General features: G+C 32.4%; 1 protein-coding gene and 1 long non-coding RNA gene across 14 annotated transcripts in view; one reads left to right on the top strand and one right to left on the bottom strand.

The window, feature by feature from the left end:
* Nucleotides 1-21,326, top strand: part of LOC126733889 (bromodomain-containing protein 3-like) — a 90,579-nt gene that overhangs the window by 59,715 nt on the left and 9,538 nt on the right. For 12 of the 13 annotated variants that reach the window (XM_050437330.1, XM_050437327.1, XM_050437326.1 and 9 more), the window contains 5 exons: nt 872-991; nt 8,566-8,666; nt 11,883-12,335; nt 14,932-15,141; nt 18,700-19,334. In XM_050437330.1, coding sequence (XP_050293287.1) covers nt 872-991; nt 8,566-8,666; nt 11,883-12,335; nt 14,932-15,141; nt 18,700-19,334 — 1,519 coding nt within the window. The remainder of the gene's footprint in view (nt 1-871; nt 992-8,565; nt 8,667-11,882; nt 12,336-14,931; nt 15,142-18,699; nt 19,335-21,326) is intronic. The other variant, XM_050437333.1, reaches the window with a different exon arrangement.
* The window catches only part of LOC126733898 (uncharacterized), a 134,289-nt gene that overhangs the window by 655 nt on the left and 112,308 nt on the right, over nt 1-21,326 (bottom strand). The window lies entirely within an intron of this gene.

Genomic DNA, 21,326 nt, shown 5'->3' on the forward strand with positions numbered 1-21,326 from the left:
ATAATCTAAACCGGTTCAAAAGGCTCCTAAGAAAATGTCTTTTAGATAACTGTTAGTACAGATAGTTATGATTGTTTATTTTAATTTAACAGATTTTAGCCCGTTTTTATTTATTTTATTTATACATCTTAGCACTGTAGGTTTATTCTCGTTTCTTTTGTTTCTCGTCCTTAATATAAATATTTTACATGTTTATTTTTAGTTTTACACATTTTAGCCCGTTTTTAATTATTTTATTTATTATTTGTTAATAAGTTAAGTTTTATCTTTGTTTAATTTTATTGTTGCCCCCTGGTATTTGTATTTGTATTAAATTTGTATTTGTATTAATAATGTTTTTGTTAAATTAGGTACTGTAGGTTTATTCTTGTTTCTTTTTGTTTGTGTCCTGTACATACATTACACTTTTTATTTTTATTTAATTTTCACATATTTACAAATGTTGTTTTTTTTTTTTTTTCTTCTATTTCTACTATTGTAATAAGACTAATAAGGCAAACTTGTACTTATATGTAGCTTTTTTATGTTAAATAAATGCTTTATTACTATACTTTCCTATTAAATATTTTAATTTACTTCCTCTAAATTCTGTTTTATTGACAGCTTACTTATTTTTTAATCAAATTTATCAAAAAGATGCTTTTTTTTTCAATCTGTTTTTTTATAATTAATTTTGGTAATGTGTGTAAATATTATGGTAAAATGTTTTAGATGTTATGTTTGTTTGAAATTTAAAGTGAATTTGGATTTTTTTAGTTTTTAGGATGCTTCTACACAAGATTTTGTTTTGTCTTACGTAATATAGCACATTTTCTTTCTATTTGATCTAACGTATTATAACTGATCGCGTCTCTTTATCTTCGTCTTGCAGATGCGAAAAGTGAAGCGGCCGGTGCCGGTCGGATGTCCTCGTCCAGTTCCAGCTCGGACAGCGACAGCTCGTCCTCGTCCATGAGCAGCAGCTCTAGCGATTCCAGCGACAGTGAAGCAGGTTAGCTCCCGCCTCTTAAATTATCGTTTTAAATTTTTTGGACGCTCTCACTCTCTCTCTCTCTCTCTGTCCGTCTCTACCAACCCTCTCGACTTAATAATACGTGGGGACACTGGAAATACCGGATTCGTACTAAGAAATGTTAATATTGAAAGAGTTTCCTCGGTGCATTATGGATGTTTTAAAGAGAGATATGTACTGTATGACGCGATTTTAAAAAAAATGCTTTTTGGACTTTGCCGTGTATATAATATTATGTAATGGGACGGTTTTAGGTGTACGTCGGTCTGTATAAAAGTGTAGTGCCATTTCGTTCTTTTAAATTATTGATTGTGAAACTGGGAAATAAAACCCGGTTCTCAATATTAGTCTGCGGACTTTTTTTTTTTTTTTAATATAATTTTGGTTGTGAACCAAGTCTTGAGATTGCAATACGTTCGACGCAAAACAGCTAATTTAAGTGGCACACTTTTGTTTTGTCTGCCCAGGATGACCCCAAGTAAAATAAAAGCGATTACATATTATTTTGCTTAAACGACCATCCTGCACAATAAATGCAATAATTTATGAGACAAATCGAACAAACGGTCGTATCCTTTAATGATATTAGCGACGGTAATAATCGTAATATTACCCTAAATTATAGAGACACAGTCTTAATTTCTCGTTTTTTTTTTTTTTTAAGTTAGTTAAGTGACAGTATTGTAAATATCCATCAAACAAATTCGTTTTATTTTTTTTTTATATTATGGATCGGGAAGTGAACATTGGCGTTAAGGTAGGTTGAAAAAGATCTGTCCGGAGATTTATTTGGAACTTAAATTCAAATACTTGCTTGTAAGATTTGTGCACCTTCATTCTCAGCCTCCATTACTAGCTTTGGCACATTTGCATTCGAATTTCTTTATAATAATTGTATTTATGGCCCTTGGGCACCAATTGGTTTTGAAAAATGATTATTTTTCTTCAGTGCACATAAGTTTAAAACATAAAAGCTTAAATCTTGTCTAAAATGAGTGACCAATTAAGGAGTGGTTGACAAAACATGAACATATCCCAAGAAATAGTCATTTCTTACTTGATTGTCAAATATTTTAAGCCAGGTATTCTTCAATTTAATTGTCGACCAATATCTGCAAACTATAGTTCACTTTTCTGTTTTTGTTTTGCTGAAATTGACTACTGGTTACATTTTTCATAAGAGTAATAACAATTCCCCAATTTTTTTTTGCAACAAATTCTTACACTTCTTTAGTGAACGCAGATTTAAAATGTTGTAAAGACATGGAACATTTAAGAAGAGATAATTGATCTTAAATCTTGGACTTCAAATAAGAAGCAAAAAAAGTTCAATTTTTATTCAAGTCCCAAGATCAATATTCATTATTTTGGTCCTATAATATTGCTGAGTAATTTTCATGTAATTTAAGTATCGCAGTTCCATAAAGGGCACAGATCCTATTTGTATACTGCCCTAAGAATATTTCTTGTGTATCTCATTTTTTAAATATAATTTTTCGAAAAAGCGAACACAAATCCACTATTCTTCAACCTATGGTCATTTGGGACATTATTTGGATCTTTTTTCCAGTAATTCTTCCTGATTTTCATACTTCCTGGAAGATGTTTGTGATTTATTTTTCATTTTGCAGAAAGAAACACACAAACACCCACAGTCAGTCAGAGATTTTATCTCACCACTATTCTACAACTTTTGATTCTTTGGGAATCATTTAGGACCTTTTCTTAAAAGCTTTTCGTGTCTCATTTCTAAATTTTGACCAATTTTGCAAAAAGAAATACACGAATATCCACAACAAGTCAGAAGATTTCATCTCGCCACTATATCAAAGCACCCAAAGCTATTCTACAGCTTTAGGTGCTTTGGGAATCATTTAGAACGTTTTCCTGAAAGCTTTTCGTATCTCACTTTTAAATTTTGTCTAATTTTGCAAAAAATAAACACACGAATATCCACAGCAATTAGAAGATTTCAGCTTCTAAACTATTCCTTAACCCTTAGTCCTCATTTGTACCAGAAGTTCACGCCGCATTCATATCACCTGGAAGATTTTCAATCACTTAATAAAACATAGGGACTACAATAGAGACCTCTTACTGAAAAAAGAGTTTCACCCTGATCCAATGCAATATCCAGTGTTTAAATGTGTTGGTCGTCTGGAACGACAAGTCTTTTTCAACCTTAACGCCCGCTACTACGTCCATTTCAACTTAGACTGGAACAAACCCGATTTGTTTGGTGGAACCCGTTTTTTTTCTTCTCTCCTTTAGTTTTAGAATTTGAAACGAATAACTTTAAAGTGTAAACAAATATTAGTTCCCTCGATGGACCGGTACTGAGTGCATTCGAGTGAGTTGGAGAAGCAACGAGCACATAACCAGCCATACAGGTCTTACCGCAACTATCCTACTATTTTTTTTCTCTCTCGTAACGTATAGTATTATTCTTGTCTTTAGCTAAGTTTATTTTACAATTTGCCGGAACGCTACATTTTACTATGCAGACAATGTGTGTGGCGGCTGCTAAGATTCTTGTTTATGTAAATTTGTTTTAATTGGTTATAGCATACGCAGGAAATTGATTATATTATTTTCCAGTAGGGATATGACTTGATTAGAAGCCAAATAAGTTTCTTCTTTAAAAAAATAAATCCTACTTTCCTTTTTTTGCTATAACCAAAAGAAAAAAACTTACATATTTACATCCCAGTTTGTATAAAGCATTGATAGTGGTAACTGTATGGTTAGTAATTGCCAACGCTGGCCTTCCATTCACATTGTTTGCACTCAGGCAGGCTGATATTGCACAGAAATGAAACCCCTAAGTTGGACAAATAAATTTTTGTCGATATAATTATTAAATAATTGTTGCTTTCGTGTATATTATGGTAACGGCTACAAATGAATACTTAAAGACGTCATGGATACGAAATGGTCCATATCAAAAATAGTATTACGTACGGCCGCATAGTATGTATTATATTTTACGTAAACAGCAGTAAGGGCAAGTTTTAAATGTATGTAAATTGTTATTAAACGTTTCGTATTGTAATAATTTATCGAGCAAGGGCGGGTGGGCTTAGAAACGGTTTTGTAAATACGTTTTTTTTTGTTTTGTAATTCAGGGGATTTTTCAGAGGAAATTGAAGCAGTAGTGGACCTGTTAGCCTAAAAGAGCCCAAAAGGGAAAAAAATATGTTAAAGCTTATTTCTTGGCTCATTCGCCGCTTGCTTTATATCTATAATAGTAAGTACAGGTTTAAATAGCTCAGTATGGTTGTACATGCTGTCCATTCACTGTATTCTCGATTTCGTTTTTTTTTTATATAAATATTTTTTATTATGTAGCACTCATTCAAAACTTTACAAATATAATAATATATTATTAATTTTTTCTTTTTTTTTTCTCTCTCTCTCAATCGCTAGATTCCCGTTATTTTTGGCGATGTACATAGTTCTATTGCGCAGTTTATATCCTTAATATCTTGCCTGCTAAATGTAGTGTTCTCGCTGCCGCTGACATTTGTTGTGTACTTCATTAGCTAAAGACAAGTCTGTAATATAAATCTTACTACTCAATATAAGAGTGTTAGTAGTAACTATTGTCTAATAAAATTTATTATTAAATTTATTGTAAGTGGTGATTTTGTTGACCTTTATTGCGGTAAGACCTGAGCACTTTCACTTTTGTGGTTGCCAAATTGGTTACACCTCAAATATTATACATAACATACCAGGGTAACGCACAAGGGAATTTGAGAAGCCGAATTCGGTCAGGTTTGAATTGATTTATACAATAAACGGCAAAAATATGGGACAAATTCAATAAAAAATAAATGAGGGCTGAAAACGCTCACACATGAGGGGCCTAGTATCAAAGATGGCAATCTCCATCATTTTGATTTTTTAGCAAAGCACAAAATTTTGCTATACTTTTATTCTTCTGGATATTAAAGCAAAAAGGCTTCATATAACAGAAAATGGCGAACTACGGCAAATTGTAAAGAAAGTTTAGCTAAATTCCTAACCATTTTAAGAAAAAATAGGCAAAACTGATGGAAAATGCCGTTTTTGATACCAAAACTAGTTGAAATGAAATGCTAAATCTTATATAGTATTTTGAAGAGTTTTTACAAATAATTTAATTTATTATATAATTAAAGAAAACATATTTTTATCAAAATGATGTAACTAGAAAACATTTTGAAACATGAATGAATGAATTATATCAAAATAGAAGGAACTTCTTCAATAAATTCACAGGTGGCTTCTTCAGTTTCTTCATCAACTGTTAACGTAATATTATCTTCTCCTTCTTTAACTACTAGCTCCTCTTGTTTGATATCATTAGAGAGAACATCTTTATAAAATCTAAGCTCTTCCAGGGACCTCCAATTATTACCAAAGTGCTTAGTAAGTAGTTTATCGACATCTTTAAGTTTCAGCGAATTAACTTTTTATAGACCACTTTCTATAATAAGAGGGTCAATCATATTATGAAGACTACATCCTTTCTTTAAAACACTTTTAAATGTTTGCAAATTATTTTTGTAACGTAATTATCCTCTGATGGTAACATTTCCAGTTTTACATTTTTGTAGGATGAACCGTTTTGTATTTTTGAAAGAAAAATGCCATATACCGGTTGGTCCTAAAACACTCGAGATTGTTTCTTTCCAATTGAAAACCTTACAATTTTGACCTAAGTGACTAACTGTGGCGTTTTTTGAAAACAATTCCAAATAGGTTGTTGGCTGTGTTAAAACTTCCAACTTTTTTATCTCTTTTTCAATATTGCCAAGGACCCTATCAGCTGGCAAGAAGGAATGACCAACTACCGGAAAAATTACCTCTATGGTCTCAACATGTTTTGGCCCTTTTGACGAAAACCATTTGCAACACATACGGATAAGAGTAGTATTCTTGTTTTGGCCACTACAACCATCTGCCATTAATCTAACGGTGGTGTCTTCTTATTGGTCAAAGTGGAGAACGACTTATGGAGATTGCCGCGTTTGATTCTTATGCCATGATTGCATGCTATTTTATATGCGGATAATGCCGCTTTTGATTCTCATGACCACCTTTTTTATAGAGAGCTAAGAGTTTGATGTAACTACCTTATTTTTGGTAAAACGTGGAAATTGCCGACTTTGATACTAGACCCCTCACATGTCGATTAATATTTTTGGTTGTGCATTTTTTTTCGACAAAAATTGTGTATACTAATATAGTCAATACCAACTTTCTTATTTTAACACCCTGAATGTGATTACATTTTTGGATTCTACATAGAATCATAAACATTCTGGTGTATGATGTGCCATACTTTTATTCGACTGTTTCTAAGATACGCGGTTTTGAAAATTGCTGTTTTTATGAATTTAAAAGCCTCTAAAACTTATTCTACTAAAAATATTTTTAAAAAAACGGATGTTTCTGTTCTTGCTTTTTAATTCCTTTTTTCTGAAAACATACATATACATGTCAAAAAATATGTAACAACAAATCCACTTAAAATTCTTATAGAAAAACAAGCACTACTTAACTCTGTCTAAAATTGTAAATTGAGCTTCAATATATTCAAATCCTTGAAGAATTATTGAAAAAAATCTAAAATGACAGTAATGGCAAGAGTTGAAATAGCTTGGTTATAGTTATTTTCTATAATTGAGGCGCCCAATTCCAAAACTCTTTAGATCCGTGCTAACCAATTTTACAGGAGAAGAGAAAAACTTCGGATTTCTTGTAAGAACAAATTTTTGTGGTTTAAAATGAAAATACACATTTATGACAACTGTTTATTTAAATATTTGTTACTAAGTAGTAAATTTTTGTTTAAAAGAAGTAGTTATGGACAAAAATAATAGGGATATAACAAGTTTTGCTACCGCACCATGTAACTAAAAAGTTTTGTTTCAGTATCTGTAGGATTTAGGGAGTTTTAAATAAGTAAAAGTTTATAATTTAAAAACAAATATTTTTTTTAATGAAACTTAAAAATTAAATTCTTAGTCCATCGTCTTCTTCCATGGGTTCCATTCCTTCTTCTTCTTCTTCAACTTCTGTATCATAAAGTGATTCAATGGCGTTGTCAATTACTTTTTTATAAAATGTTAAATCGACCTCTTCAATGTTTCTCCACTCTAAACCAAAATGTTTTTTTTAATAAAGCATCCACATCCTTAAGCTTGGCTGGTTTTACTGCACATTTCTTAGGAAGAGGCTCTAAATTTAAGGTAGCCAAGGTTTTTCCTTTTTTCAAAACGGACTTCTATATCCCGAAATCGCTTTTGTAATTTACTTTCCCCTTTACGAACACTGCGAGCAAATCATACACAACATCCGCAAAAACTAAATATTTGGGCAAGCATTTTAAATAATAATATTATTGGACCTTTTTTTCGATCGAATTTTTACTGGAGACAGGTATTTAGAGTTACTTTAAAATGACTTAATTCCAACTGTCACAATTTCTTTTCCAAATCAGCTTAATATGCCAAATAGATCTGTTTGGCTTCAACAGGATGGTGCCTCACCCCATTTTGCTGTTTTGACAGTGGATTGGTAGGAGGGGTCCTACGGAATGTCCTGCAAGATCCCCAGATTTCACACCTCTGGATTTTTTTCTTTGAGGGTGTTTAAAATCAAAATTTTATAAAGAAAGGCCACGCAATTTAGATGATCTAAAATTTAAAATTAGATAAGAAATTAACGAAAAAACTCTTAGCAATGTTTCGGATGAGTTTTCAAATAGACTAGCATTTTGCCAAGAAGTGAATGGTGGGCATTTTAACAACACTTAATAAAATATTTAATTCTTTGAGTTTCTTTTATAATTTTACGTATTACGTATACGTTTTCAGAAAAAAAAAATTAAAAAGTTAAAATAGAAAAATTAATTTCGTTTTCTTCTATTTTTAGTAGAATAAGTGTTAGAAGCTATTAAATTCATAAAAAGCAGCAATTTTCAAAACCGCGTATCTTAGAAATAGTTGAATAAAAGTATGGCATGTAATACTTCAAAATGTTGCTAATTTTGTGTATAAGCCAAAAATGTAATCACATACAGGGTGTTTAAAATAAGAAAGTTTGTATTAACCACGGCTACATGAGACAAATTTTTGTTGAAAAAAAAGCGGAACCAAAAATATTAATCGACGCGTGCGAGAGCTTGTTCGAACACGCTCTCATTTATTTTTTAATAAATTTGTTCCATATTTTTGCCGTTCAATGACGTACGTTTTTGCTTGAAAACACATCAATTGTCATAAAATCGGTTGAAGGGATAAATAAAAAGTAAACAACTTTTCCCTTTGACGTGCCTTTAGTAGATGCTTTTAAGCCTTATACTCATTTCAAATCTGTGTGGATTCTGACATAGGCCTAGGGGTTCCAAGCAAAAAAGTATAATATTCTGGATTCGACGGTGGAATAAATTTAAATCCGGAAAGTGTAACTGGAAAGTCCGCACTCACGCTCGTTGCACTCTCTGCCTGGTTCACAAGGGGTGCGAAATCAGCAGTTCTTTGAGAGCCAAAACAAATTTTCAGATGTCCCGAGTGGTAAACAGACAAAAAAGTCCAAGTTAACCAATTCAAAAAAGTCTCCTAGTTCGGCTGTGAATCAAGGGAATATTGGAACTCAGCTTGTGGTAAGTTTCTTCTCCATTTTACATAATTATAATTTACATACAAGGTTTAGTTAATATTCGGTCGGCAACGGCTTTATTTTTTATTTTTATCTGTTATAATTATTCTATTTGACAATTATTGACATGACAATTATTCTAGTGGAATAGTGCTTTTATTTATTAACATTTTTGACCCTGATGTCCAAGAGAAAAAACAATTACAGGTAACTCAAGTCATACCTCCACTTCTGGTGTTCAGATTGCTTTGATTTTTATTTTAAAAGTTCCTCTGAAACGTTCCTTAGCTTCTATTAAAAGAACCATGAAGCTTTTTTATTCAAACTTTTACAAATTTCCTTTATTTATTTAGAATCTCGTCAAGATAAGCAGGAACTTACACATCACTCATATAATATAATAATTGTATACAACAGTGACTCTAATATTCTACATTTTTGCATAAAACATTTATTAAAACCTATTCATTACTTTGGATGTGTTGTATGTTGAAGTGGTACATTTAGATTTCTTGTTTGTTTTGTGGTGTATGAGTAGAAACTATTTTTTAATAAAATATGACAGTAGCATGAAAATAAAGTAGACGTACATTTAAAATTGAGTTGCCACAATATAAACGTTCAGTGGAATAAATACTCAATATATAATTTTGCATTACACTTAGTGTGTGAAGATAATAATCATCTAATGCACCCCAAACAAGAATACCATATCTAAATATTTTTAGAAATTTTCTCAGCTTATAAAATGTATGAAAGTATCTAAACATCTTACTGAGAACCACAGGCTCGGTTATTTTATATACCTCCTTTATATTAAATACACTATCATTAAAAAATCATTCCTGATAAGGGAACATATTTTTTAAAACACATTTGTAGTGTGAGGAAGCTGATCAAGGAAGCAATCTTCTGAATATCTTGCCGAGCCAAAAGTTCTTAAATCAGCTATAATAAAATGGTTAGACAAAGGTAGATCAGGAAACTGATCTAAGCAATTATATTTCTTGTTAAGCACTGTAAGTAAATTATCCGAAAGGACGTTTGGTTAATTTTTTGTCTAAAGTCTTGTCTTGATTTAAAGAACGGGTATCAACAGGAGATGCTTTGATAAATTTAATAGGGTCACTGTATTGCTCAGTGGACAAAGGTGAACAAGTTCTTTGTGCATTTTTGGATGTAGCAAAGACGTTTGACATTGTCGATCATAAATCATAGTTATGGACCTTTTGGAGAGGAAAGGGCACGATTGAGAAGGAATTTTAAATAAGAATAAATTTTATATTTTGGATGCACTTTTTCAAAAAAGTGGTGTATCTAGCAATTATTTATATGGCATAAGGCAATTATATTGTTAATCTAGAGCCATAAGACTTTAAAAAATGAGATACGCTTAAGGTCATTAGCCACACCTGCTCCAATTGATCAAAGGATTTGGTTGGTTCGTTTCTAAAGATAAACCAAAAAAATCATTTTGACCTTAAGACTGTGAATATGAATATATCGGCAAATTTTTCTTTCGATTTTAAACCTATTCCCAAGGTCTGCATTTTAACAGATTTATAGACTTTGCTAATTACTTAAAGAGCTTAAAAAGCCTTAACCTGAGTCTTATTTTGCTCAAAAATGTATCACTCAACCCTGTCAATTTTTTCAAATTGTGTCCCTTTGTGGAGTATGTAAGTTTAATATTTATTTATATTGTTGAGAGTCCAAACAGTGTGATTGTTAATTTATATGGTTGAGATACTTTTGTCATCTTCTTTTTTTTTAAGTTCTTTGTTTGTTTTTTAGATTTTTTAAAAGGATAACCCAACGTGTACCATTTATTGTAGAATGGATCAGACTTAAAATCATACCAGGAGGCTCTATGTGAATAATTTGTAAGATAGTTGCAATTTTCAGAACATTTTTGAAAATATCATTCGGAGGATTTGGAGCGGCTATAATTTACAATTTATATAAATAATCTTCTAAAAGAAAACTGGAAAAAGAGTATTGTTAGTTTTGCTGATAACACCGCAATTTTTTACTCCAGAAAACTTAGTCGCATGTTAAAAACAGAGACAAATATCAATGGAATTTTTGAATGCTTTTGAAAGAACAAATTAGTGCAAGTAGCCTACCGGAATTTCAATTTTTGCGGACATGAAATGTCACATAAAATGTCATCTCAAGATTAGAAAACATTAAATATCTAGGTATAATAATAGATCAGTATTTTCGTTGGGATCAGCAAATAGAATATAATATCACCAAAATGAGATTTTGGACTCGACTTTAAATCTCTACAAACATTTTTAACGATTGAACTTTAGATCTTCGCTGTTCTTTAGAAAACTTTGTACTAGTTCGTATAAAGTTGTAGCGTCCATAACTATGATTTTATTGCATAAAGTTAAAATGTGAATAGGGTATGGCTGATTAAACTATTTCGTTTTGCTTAGGAATTTGAACTAAGCGAATAATACAGGGATAAATATTTGGATTCTAATGTTTGGAATATATTCGTCTACTATTGGTATTTAGTGTTAGTTTTGCATCATATCTACCATCTGAGCTATGCCCCCATTAATGCATAAATGCATTCACTAAAGTCAAACGAACATTATCAACAATTAATTTTAAAAAATGTTAGACGCGCCGAGCATCGATCATTACATAACTTAAAGGTTTTCTGAACTAGATTGTTCCAGTACCATTTTCCTTATGTATTGGAAATTTTTTTATTAGTTTATGTAATGTATATTATTTATTTATTTATACATAGTTCCGTGGTTTGTTTTCTTAAAATGTATTATATCCAATATCAAATCTGATGCCTCTATTGCTGCCCTTATTTCTTACACTTTGTGCTTCTTTAGGCTTAATATTAATTGTAGCTAATGGTGGATTCATAGTGACACTTCAAGTGCGAATAGGTTAAGTTTTCCGAACATTTGCACATGAAGGTATTTAAGATTTTTTTGAGTCCCTATAAATAAATGTATTTTCTCTTCAAAGCTGAGGTGATAAATCAGGGTTTTGACATTGATCGCCACAGCTTGAGTCAACTGCTATATTCTCTTTTGCGCTATAATGTATCAATTATATTTGTTTTCTATCCACTATTAATAAAATTGTCGCCACATTATTTTATGAACAACTCACACAGATGCATGTAAGATTATACTTTAAAGAACAGGGTTTCAAATTAATCTTGGACCCGTGTATTTCACAGCCGTCAACAATAATCCAAGTACCGCCGCGAAAACCGTCATCGCATCCTACCCCGGTGGCGGTCGTGCCGCCGGTAGTGACGACCACCGCCACCCCGACGGTGAACGCGGCGGTGCCGACGGTGGCGTCCGCCGCCCAATTACCAACCAGTAAACCGGTGTCGGTGACGACCCCGATCGCCGCCAACGCCCACAAACAATCGACCAACGATAAACCGCCGACGATACCGTCACCGGCTCCGGCCCAACCGCCCATCAGCACCGCCGGCAGGGGTACCATGATGCAAACCACGGTCGCCTCTCCCGATAAACCGAAATTGAATATTTTATCGCCGTCGATGGTCGAGGGCGGATATCCGGACCCGTTGGAGGAAAGTCTCGCCAATTTGGAACAGGAAATGGTCAAGAGCGAACCGATGGAGATGGAGTTGGCCGCTATTACGACCATGGCACAGGTAAGAAGCGATTTATTAATTTTTTGTTTAATAATTAGCCAGAATATTTATTTATTTATCAAACATTGTCTAACAGGAAATTCCTAATAAGACAACTTATGCTTGACATATTCAAACAGATGAACTTATATTTTTAACTACATATATATAACTCGAAAAATTCATCCATTTTCCCAAAGATGCTGGTCATTCGTTTCTATAAAAGGCAAAAACACCGTTTCGCCCGACTCGATCATCATCAAACCATAACATACACAAAACACCTGACATATAAATAAACAAAGCTTACAATTGTACTTTACAACTGTACTGTACAACAACACTGTAATTCTTTTTACAATTGTTTTGTTTATTTATATGTTAGGTGTTTTGTGTATGTTATGGTCTGATGATGCTCTAGTCGGGCGAAACATGTAACCTCTGTCGTTTTATTAAATGTTTCTGTGATGCTGAAGATTCTATGTTTCTACATATATATGTTAGGTAGCTTAAGCAGATAAAAACTTAACAGTCTATAAGAACTGAAATGATTCAGAAGCAACCGAAATCCCAAGCTCACAACTCCAGAGTATATAGAGACAGGCAAAAAAAATTGAATGATGGGTTTATATAGAAAGAGAGATTTGATGGTTACAAGGATCATTGGAGTAGTTTTGCTATTAAAAAATGTAGCTATAGTGTCATTGAACAGGTTGATATGATTATTGCTGACTTGAATATTAAACCGTGAGCTTAGAACATTGAATACACTATAATAAACATTGACTGCTTTGGATTGAGCGCAATATCTACACAGGGGATATTTTGGTTGATAAACATGCGTATTATTCTATGTTGCCAGTGATTACCCAATTTTAACAGAAGAAAAATAAAGTGATATAATAAATTATTGTAATTGGCAGAACCTGAATTGTATTCTTTATTATAAACCAAAAGAAAGGGTGAAATCCGTTTAATAATCCAAACTATTTTGTACTATAATTATACTATCAGTAATAATAATTAAGATTTTTAATTTGCCTTCTTTATGTCGCCAAATTTCCACACAGAACGACAGCGCTGTAAATTTTGCCTGGAAATATTCTCTCGATAAAGATATCTGGCAACTGCGCTCGTTGTTTACGTTTGGTTGGTTTTTACCTTTGGTATAGTTTTAGTATTAAAAAGTGTCTGTATTAAAGTCTGAAGTGGGTCACCTATATTAGAAAAAAGGAAATTCAAATCGCCCCTTTCACAGGCAAGTGCGGCGAAATTTAAATTAGCAAGGATGACACCTATGTCATTGCTAATTTAAACTATGATTCGATACAATTATTGGTTTTCTATTACGATAAACAATATTTAGATTACTTTCTCCTGGTGCTGTTTCTGTGTTCTATCCTGACTAATCGAAAGATGTTTTCAATTTGTGTTCTCTCTCAGTTGTTTAGTATTGGGTATAAGTTTGCGTTCGATGTATTTGCATGTCACCTTAAGAGCTGTACTTTAGTTCTCAGTTCGCTTTTCCAAATGCAAACGCTGGATATCTCCATCGATGATTTGGTATACACAGTATTCAATGACCTGGACAGCAATCTCTTTTACTTTACTTGTGGTGTCAGGGCGATTGAATATAATAAAGTTTTTCGAGTGATTTTTTGGAATTCCTAGAGGAAGCAAACAAATTATTATGATAAAATAAAATTATGATAAAGGAACACTAAGTAAGTAAGAACACACGAATCGCTTCTCTAAGGAACGATACTGAGCTTGATATTTGAGTTAAATTCCCATTTAATTAACTTCTAAAGTATAATATAAGTAGAAAAAATAATAAGGAAAACTTATTACTATATTATCCATACCTTATTAAATGTGCAATAGAACTTTTTAAATAGCCATGCAGATTTAAAATTTTGAAATTATCTTAAACGAATAAAGAATTTGTATATTGTATAAAGGGTTTTTTAGATTTATTTCGGTACTGTATACTCTTAGTTTTTTTAAAACTACTTTACATTCCTATGAATTTTTCCATGAATTATACAGGGTGTTCGGCACATAAATCGACAAAAAAATGTTTTGCATATTCTTGGGGTCATTTCAAAGCTTTTTACTCTAATACCTTGGGTCCTAAAAGTTACTGTTACGAAGATATGAATTTTTTAATGTTTTTTTCCTCAAATTACTCGCCTTTAAAACCATATAACTTTTTTATTAGTGACAATAAAATTACGATTTTTGAAAAATAATATTCCCTAATCTATGGTATTTGAATAGTTAACAGCTTTTGTTTCGACTGATTGTCCTAAAGGGACATACGAGGTTTTTTATTAAACAAAGTCGGTTTTATGTGCCGAACACCCTGTATATATGATATAACAATATACTTAATGTTTCTGATGGCTGTTGGGTTGCGTTGCCTATACTGCCAGAGACTTTTATAGGTTCCATCTCAGCCACCATTGAGTCGATTCTCTGCTTAAGAAGCTGATTGTTTTCTTCAAAAATTTCATTTTTATCATCAGTCTCCTTGTTTAGGAATTTTAAATATGTTTTCTCAACTTCGTTAGCCCTAGCAGTATAAACATCCATTATATTTGGATTTATTTTCTAGGCAAAACAACAAATTCCCACCTTAAACACGGTACCAGCGACGATGCCTCAGCATCTCATGTCGATGCCGCCCAATCCTTTGGTCGGAAACGTAAACATGAAACCGTCTTTGGGCGGAATGGGCAGTTTGCCGCCCAATATGAGCGTGCCGCCCCATCATAATCTGCATATGGATCAAGATATGCAGAGTCTGATGCATCAGGTAGGACTGGTATGTATATGTTTGTTACTAACTAATAATATACGGGGCCGGTTCAGAAAAAGATCCTTAGATGTTTTGTAGAAGCAAAGTTCATTAATACTCAGAATCGTTGTTGAAATTCACATCTTCAGTAATTTTCAATGTACAATTTGCATCATCTTCGTTCTGATACTTTATCGACTAACCAATGTGACTAATACAAGCTGTTGTGTCTGGATTGGCAAAAAAAATTCCATAAACAAACTTATTAGATAAAAATTCATATTTATCACTGGAACTGGTTGTTACCTGTTTTACCACTAAATATGGATTTTACGTAGGAACAATAGTGAGAAATTATCACAAAATTTTTCGTCTCGCATTTGTTGAAGCAACGATTTCATAGACCGGGAGATTTTTTTTTAACGAATTAACAAAAAAGTAATAAATCTTTTTTATTTAGTAACTATTCTAATTTTACTTAAATATCAATGATCTTAGGTATTAATTTTATTTTATTTAGGATTGCATTGTTAAAAATCTATAAAATTGTCATTCACATATTATGAAAACCTAAAAGTGCGATTATTTCGAAAATGGTTGCTCCTAGCGACTTTAATAATACAAGGAATTTATTTTGATACTTTTTAAACCGATATACGGGGCTGAACAAAAGTTAGCGTCCTCTACCGAAAACTGTATACGAAATTTTATTTTTCTTTTTAAAAGACTCGTATGTTTTAAATCTCATGTCAGTCAGTATGTCAATTGGTTCAGGACCTATGAGAAAAAAACGATAAATCAAATAATACTTTGACATAGTGTATTTCAGTTACTATTAAAGTTAGGATAAGGCAAGTTGACCTCAATCACATTATTTTGACGTAAGGAATCTACTGATGTCCCATTACCTTTGGGACACTATATACACACTAGGTAGTCCAAAAATATTATTTCAACCTTAGAACATTGAATACACTAGAATAAACATTGGCTGCTTTGAATTGAGCGCAACATCTACACAGGCGGCAGAGGAGATATTTTGTTGATAAACATGCTTAGTATTCCATGTTGCCAGTGATATAATAAATTATTATAAATTAGCAGAAACTTGGACTTGCATTCTTTATGATAAAGCAAAAGAAAGAGTGAAACTCGTTTAATAACCAAAACTATTTAGTCCTATATTTACACTAAACACTAATATTAATTAATATTTTTAATTTAGATTCTTTAAATCATCAAATTTCCACACACAGCGGCAACGCTGTAGATTTTGCTCAGAAATATTCTCGCAATAAAGGTATTTGGCAACTGCCCTCGTTGTTTACTTTTGGATGGTGCACCTTTCGTACAGTATTAATATTAAAAGGATGTTTTGAGTGGTTTCCGTACGTTCTTTTAATTAGTATTAAGACTCCCTTTTTACTAAAAAATGATATAGAAGTATTATTATATAATAATATATAATATTAATAAAAATTTGTAATTAAGTATATTATTATAATCTAGCAAATTTATTGCTGATTCGAACCTGAAATGCCGCAAAATTAATGTATGCAAAAATGAAGGTAGTATCTGGTCGATATCCAGCAACCAAAATTGAGACGCAGCATATGTCGTTTGCCAGCAACATATAGTCGGCGTCCATTATTATTTAATCAATATAATGCCCGTATTTCCCGGAATTCAAAAGGAGTTTTAATAATTTTTTGTCCAGATATTAACAATGTATAACTAAATCCGTTTATAGTGGGTATAAATTGCGACAAACTAAGGTTTTAAAATTATTGAGTTAGACGTTATAAACGGCTATAACTGCCAAAGGATATGGATAAAAAAAACATTCGACTTTTTAAGTAATTTTCACAAAAAAACTTTGTAGAGGTTTATAACCACTATAAATCGATTTAGTTATTAATTGTTAATATCTGGACAAAAAAATATTTAAATTCCTTGAGAATTTCAGGAGATACGGTCATTATATCGATTAAATAGCAGCGGGCGCGGACTATAAATAGGTTGCTGGCAAAAGACATATGCTACGTTCTATATTTTGGTTGCTGGATATCGATCGGGCGCTAGCTTCACAGATATGAAAAAATATCTAGAAAAACAACACAAAGTGGCAACTTCGGATAGATGTATTGTAACATATTGTATTCTACGTTGCCAAGTTGCTTTTTTTTTTCATTAACTTTTTTGTCAGGAATCTTTTTTTATTCTGAAAAATTTGTTGATTACTCTCAAAGTATATATTATTAGTCAGCAAATAAACGAACCTTTTAAAGAGTACATTTTTTTACCTGTTACAAAATGCAACACATTAAAAAAATATGTAGTGGATTAAGAAAATTATATATTGAATGAAAAAATGAAAAGTTGATTTGACATCGTTGTTTGAGATGGTGAACTCAAACAACCTCGCCTATCGTTTGCAGCTACGCTTATTCTACACATTCAATGTTCCAAGATTTCAACTACATATATCGTGGGCTTACTGCAAAAACCCTCTAAGTCCAATTTTGGTCGATTTTAATATAAGAATGCAGCTAAGTCCAAAGTGTGATTGAGAATAGTCTGACAAAATCCTGTAAGTCCATAAAATTTCTTAATGGCTTTTTTCTATACCTCACAAATCGTTTAAGTCCAAAAACCAAAATTTAATACAGCTAAAATACTGTAAGCGCGCTTAATCGATTTTTGCAGACTTTTATATTAGCAGTTAATTAATCTTTAACAGCAAAACCCTTTAAAATACTTCAATGGGTTTACAACACACAACAGATTTATCCCAAAATATAATAAAAAACAGAAATAAGAATAATGAAGGAGAAACTGTCAATTGGCTTAAAGTAAAATGCTTCAGATATGAGAAAAAAAGACCAGGGGTTATCTTGTACAGATACGATCATTTCTCTGAATTTAAAGAAATTAGTGTTTCTGGTAAAGGACGGCCAAAGATGTTGGAAGAAATAAATCTTAAAGATTTATATTCAAAAAAACTTTCAATAGTTCAAAAGAAAAAAAATTGTTTACTGCAGTTATGTAAAAAAGGTGACATACCTGAAGAATTTCATGGTTGGTACAAATCATTGCCGACATCAAAGACCGCAGTCGATTCAGTTCCTGGCTTTGAAAGTGAAGAGGAAAGTGATGATGTTTGAGTAGATTTCATATTTTTCTCCTTTATTTTATTTTAAAGGACTTTTTAATTTGTACCTTTTACTTGTATTTTGACTAAGGAATTAAATCTTATATCTTGAATAATTACTGATATTTATTCTGCAAAAAAGCTCTATTTTTTTCTTCATTTTCTTATATTTTCTGGTAAAAAATACGAATATTTTAAATTGTTTATAGGTTAAGTTTTAGCTTTTATTAAACCACATCCTAAATTCCCAGTTCCATTTTTTTAAATTATTTACTGATTTTTCCATTTAAATATAAACTTTAAACTTAATTTTCTCAAAACTATCGTATTGGGACTTAGAGGGTTCTTGCAGTAAGCCCACGATATGTATTGTAAATCGAGAAATAATTTTTCTTTAAACAAGTATATTTTGTTGAATATTAAATTTTTTAAAGGGTCATCCGCACTCTCAACATCCAACCCATTTACAAAACAACGGCTACAGTATGAAACACGAGTTCCACGACAATCCGCTCACAACAAACAATAACGGCATGTCCGGCATGGGTCTGCCGATGGAAGTATCGATATCGTCGATATTCGATCCGTTACCGAACCATATGAATAACGCGCACATCAAAAAGGATCCGATGATGAAACACGAGGGCGTCTTCGATTTACACGATAAGAAACAACCGTCCCACGGAATGGGCGGCGGTATGATGGCGGACGGACAGAAACCCTCAAATATCGCTTCGTTTGGTGGCGGTGCTGGAGGAATAGTAGGCGGCGCACCGCCGCCCGGTTACAAAATGAAACCGGACGTGAAGAACGCGAGTTCGTGGAGCAGTTTGGCGAGGGCGGGTTCGCCGCAGAACAACGCCGCCGGTAACAGTAGCAAACAACAAGTGATGGACAGTTTTAAGGCGTTTCAAAATAAGGCGAAAGAAAAGGCGGACCGCGAGAAACAGAGATTGGAGACGTTAGAGTTGAAGAGACAGCAGAAGGAGCAGGCCGATAGGGAGAGATTAAGGCAGGAGATGGAGAGACGGAGGGAGATGGAGGAACAGGAGGCCTTGGAGAAAGCTAGGTAGGCAATATTTCATTTTGAATCTATTTTCAAATTGGAAAAACTAGGTTTATTATCAAAAACAGAGTTGTTGACAAAGCCTATATAAAATATGTCTTAATTGCCAATATTACAAGTAACCCCATGTAGTAAACATATGAATATAAATTATTTTACAGACTTCTGCAGAGTGTTTCGAATACAAAGAAGTATTTCTTTATATTTTTATTCTCATACTTCACCTTCTACGGTAAAGTAAAAAAAAAAAAGTAAAGCAAAAATTTTACTCTAGTATATTTATTAAATACTAATTATATACAATATACAGTGTGGCCCAAATTGGGTGTACATGAATAGGTATCTTGGAAACTATGAGAGATAGAAAATTGGTTAAATGGGGAAACATTTTGGGCATTTAGTTACCAATTTAGTGCCGATTTCGGAACGATTTTATCTTTTTCCGATTTTGAAATATTTGGAAAAAATCAAAAAGTTGCATTTTTGAAAAGGGGCTGTATATTTTTTTTTATTTCAACGTATTTTTAAAATCTGTAAAAACATTATTAGGACAACTTTTTAAGGATAACGCATACCTGAACTCAGTTTTTGTTTTTGACGTTCCGGTTCTGAGATTCCACCCTCAACTTCTTTTTTTCTTATGGCGGTCATTTTGTTTTTTTTTCCTAAATTAAAAAAAAAATTCCCTTTAAAATGATGTATAATACTCTGAAAATATTTAATGTTTACGTCAAAAAATTAAATAGTTTATTTTTCGAGTTCGACCATGAATACGGAGGCCATTTGTCGTATAAACAATTAATATCTCTGAATGATTTAGCGTCATTTACTGACAATTCTGCAAAAGATTATTTATTTGATTTAACTCTTTATCTTGTTTAATAGATCTTGTTAATTTTTTGTTCTTGTTAGTGTTAAATAGTTTTTTCGTATCTAGTTGTTTTCGTTTGTATTTAGTAAGTTTTGTTTAAATTTTTAATTTCCGAAAATGGCCATGCGATATATCAGTGAAGAAAAATTTGATATATTGGAATGTTATATTACATGTAATAGGAATGCAAATCTTGCAATCGCCAGATATTTGGAACTGTATCCTGAGAGACAACAGCCAGGTTCATGACTATTCGCTAGACTTGTCACGAACCTTAAAACTCAGGAAAGTTTTGAAATTCCAAAGCCCGAAAATTATCAAAGAGACAATGCAGCTCGCGAAGAAAACATTTTAGACCATTTTAATGCGAACCCAAAACTATCGACTCGGAAAGCTGCAACTGATATGAATATACCAAGGACTACCATTCAAAGAGTCCTTAAAAAAATAAATATCTTTCATATAAGCCTAATATTGTTTAAAGTTTAAGGGATACAGACTACCCAAGACTGAGGCTGAACGTAGGCTACAAGTAAAATTTGGATTTAATGTATGGTGTGGTATGTACGGTAAGTTAACCACTCCACTCCCACTTGTTCTTAGATAATCACCTTATTGGGCCCTTTATTTATAACCAAACACTGACAGGTCAAAGATATTACCTGTGTGAGAGCTAATACCTGAAGAACAAATACGGAGTGATGTGTGGTTTCAACAGGACGGGTGTCCCGCACAAAATACTCGGGACGTTCAAAACTTGTTAACGCAAGCATTTAACAATAAACTTATCGCCAACGCTGTAAATTGGCCCGCTAGGTTTCCAGATATTACACCTATAGACTATTTTACCTCTGGGGATATGTTAAAAATGAAGTTTATGAATTTGAACCTCCTGCGACTCTTGAATAACTAGAGGACAGGGTTCGGAATGTCTTAAATAATAATCCGATGCAATGGCACTACGTACAACAATTTCCAACGACTTGGTCTTCATTAAATCGTGGTCCGATTCCAATCTTTTATGCCTAAATCTCTCAAAAACTAATGTCTTATCATATAAAACGACCATTCCTCAATTTATTCTAAACAATACCGGTTTGGAAGTTGTTGAGTCTGTCAAGTTC

This window comes from Anthonomus grandis, chromosome 3 (assembly GCF_022605725.1).
Source record: "Anthonomus grandis grandis chromosome 3, icAntGran1.3, whole genome shotgun sequence".
Lineage (NCBI taxonomy): Eukaryota > Metazoa > Arthropoda > Insecta > Coleoptera > Curculionidae > Anthonomus > Anthonomus grandis.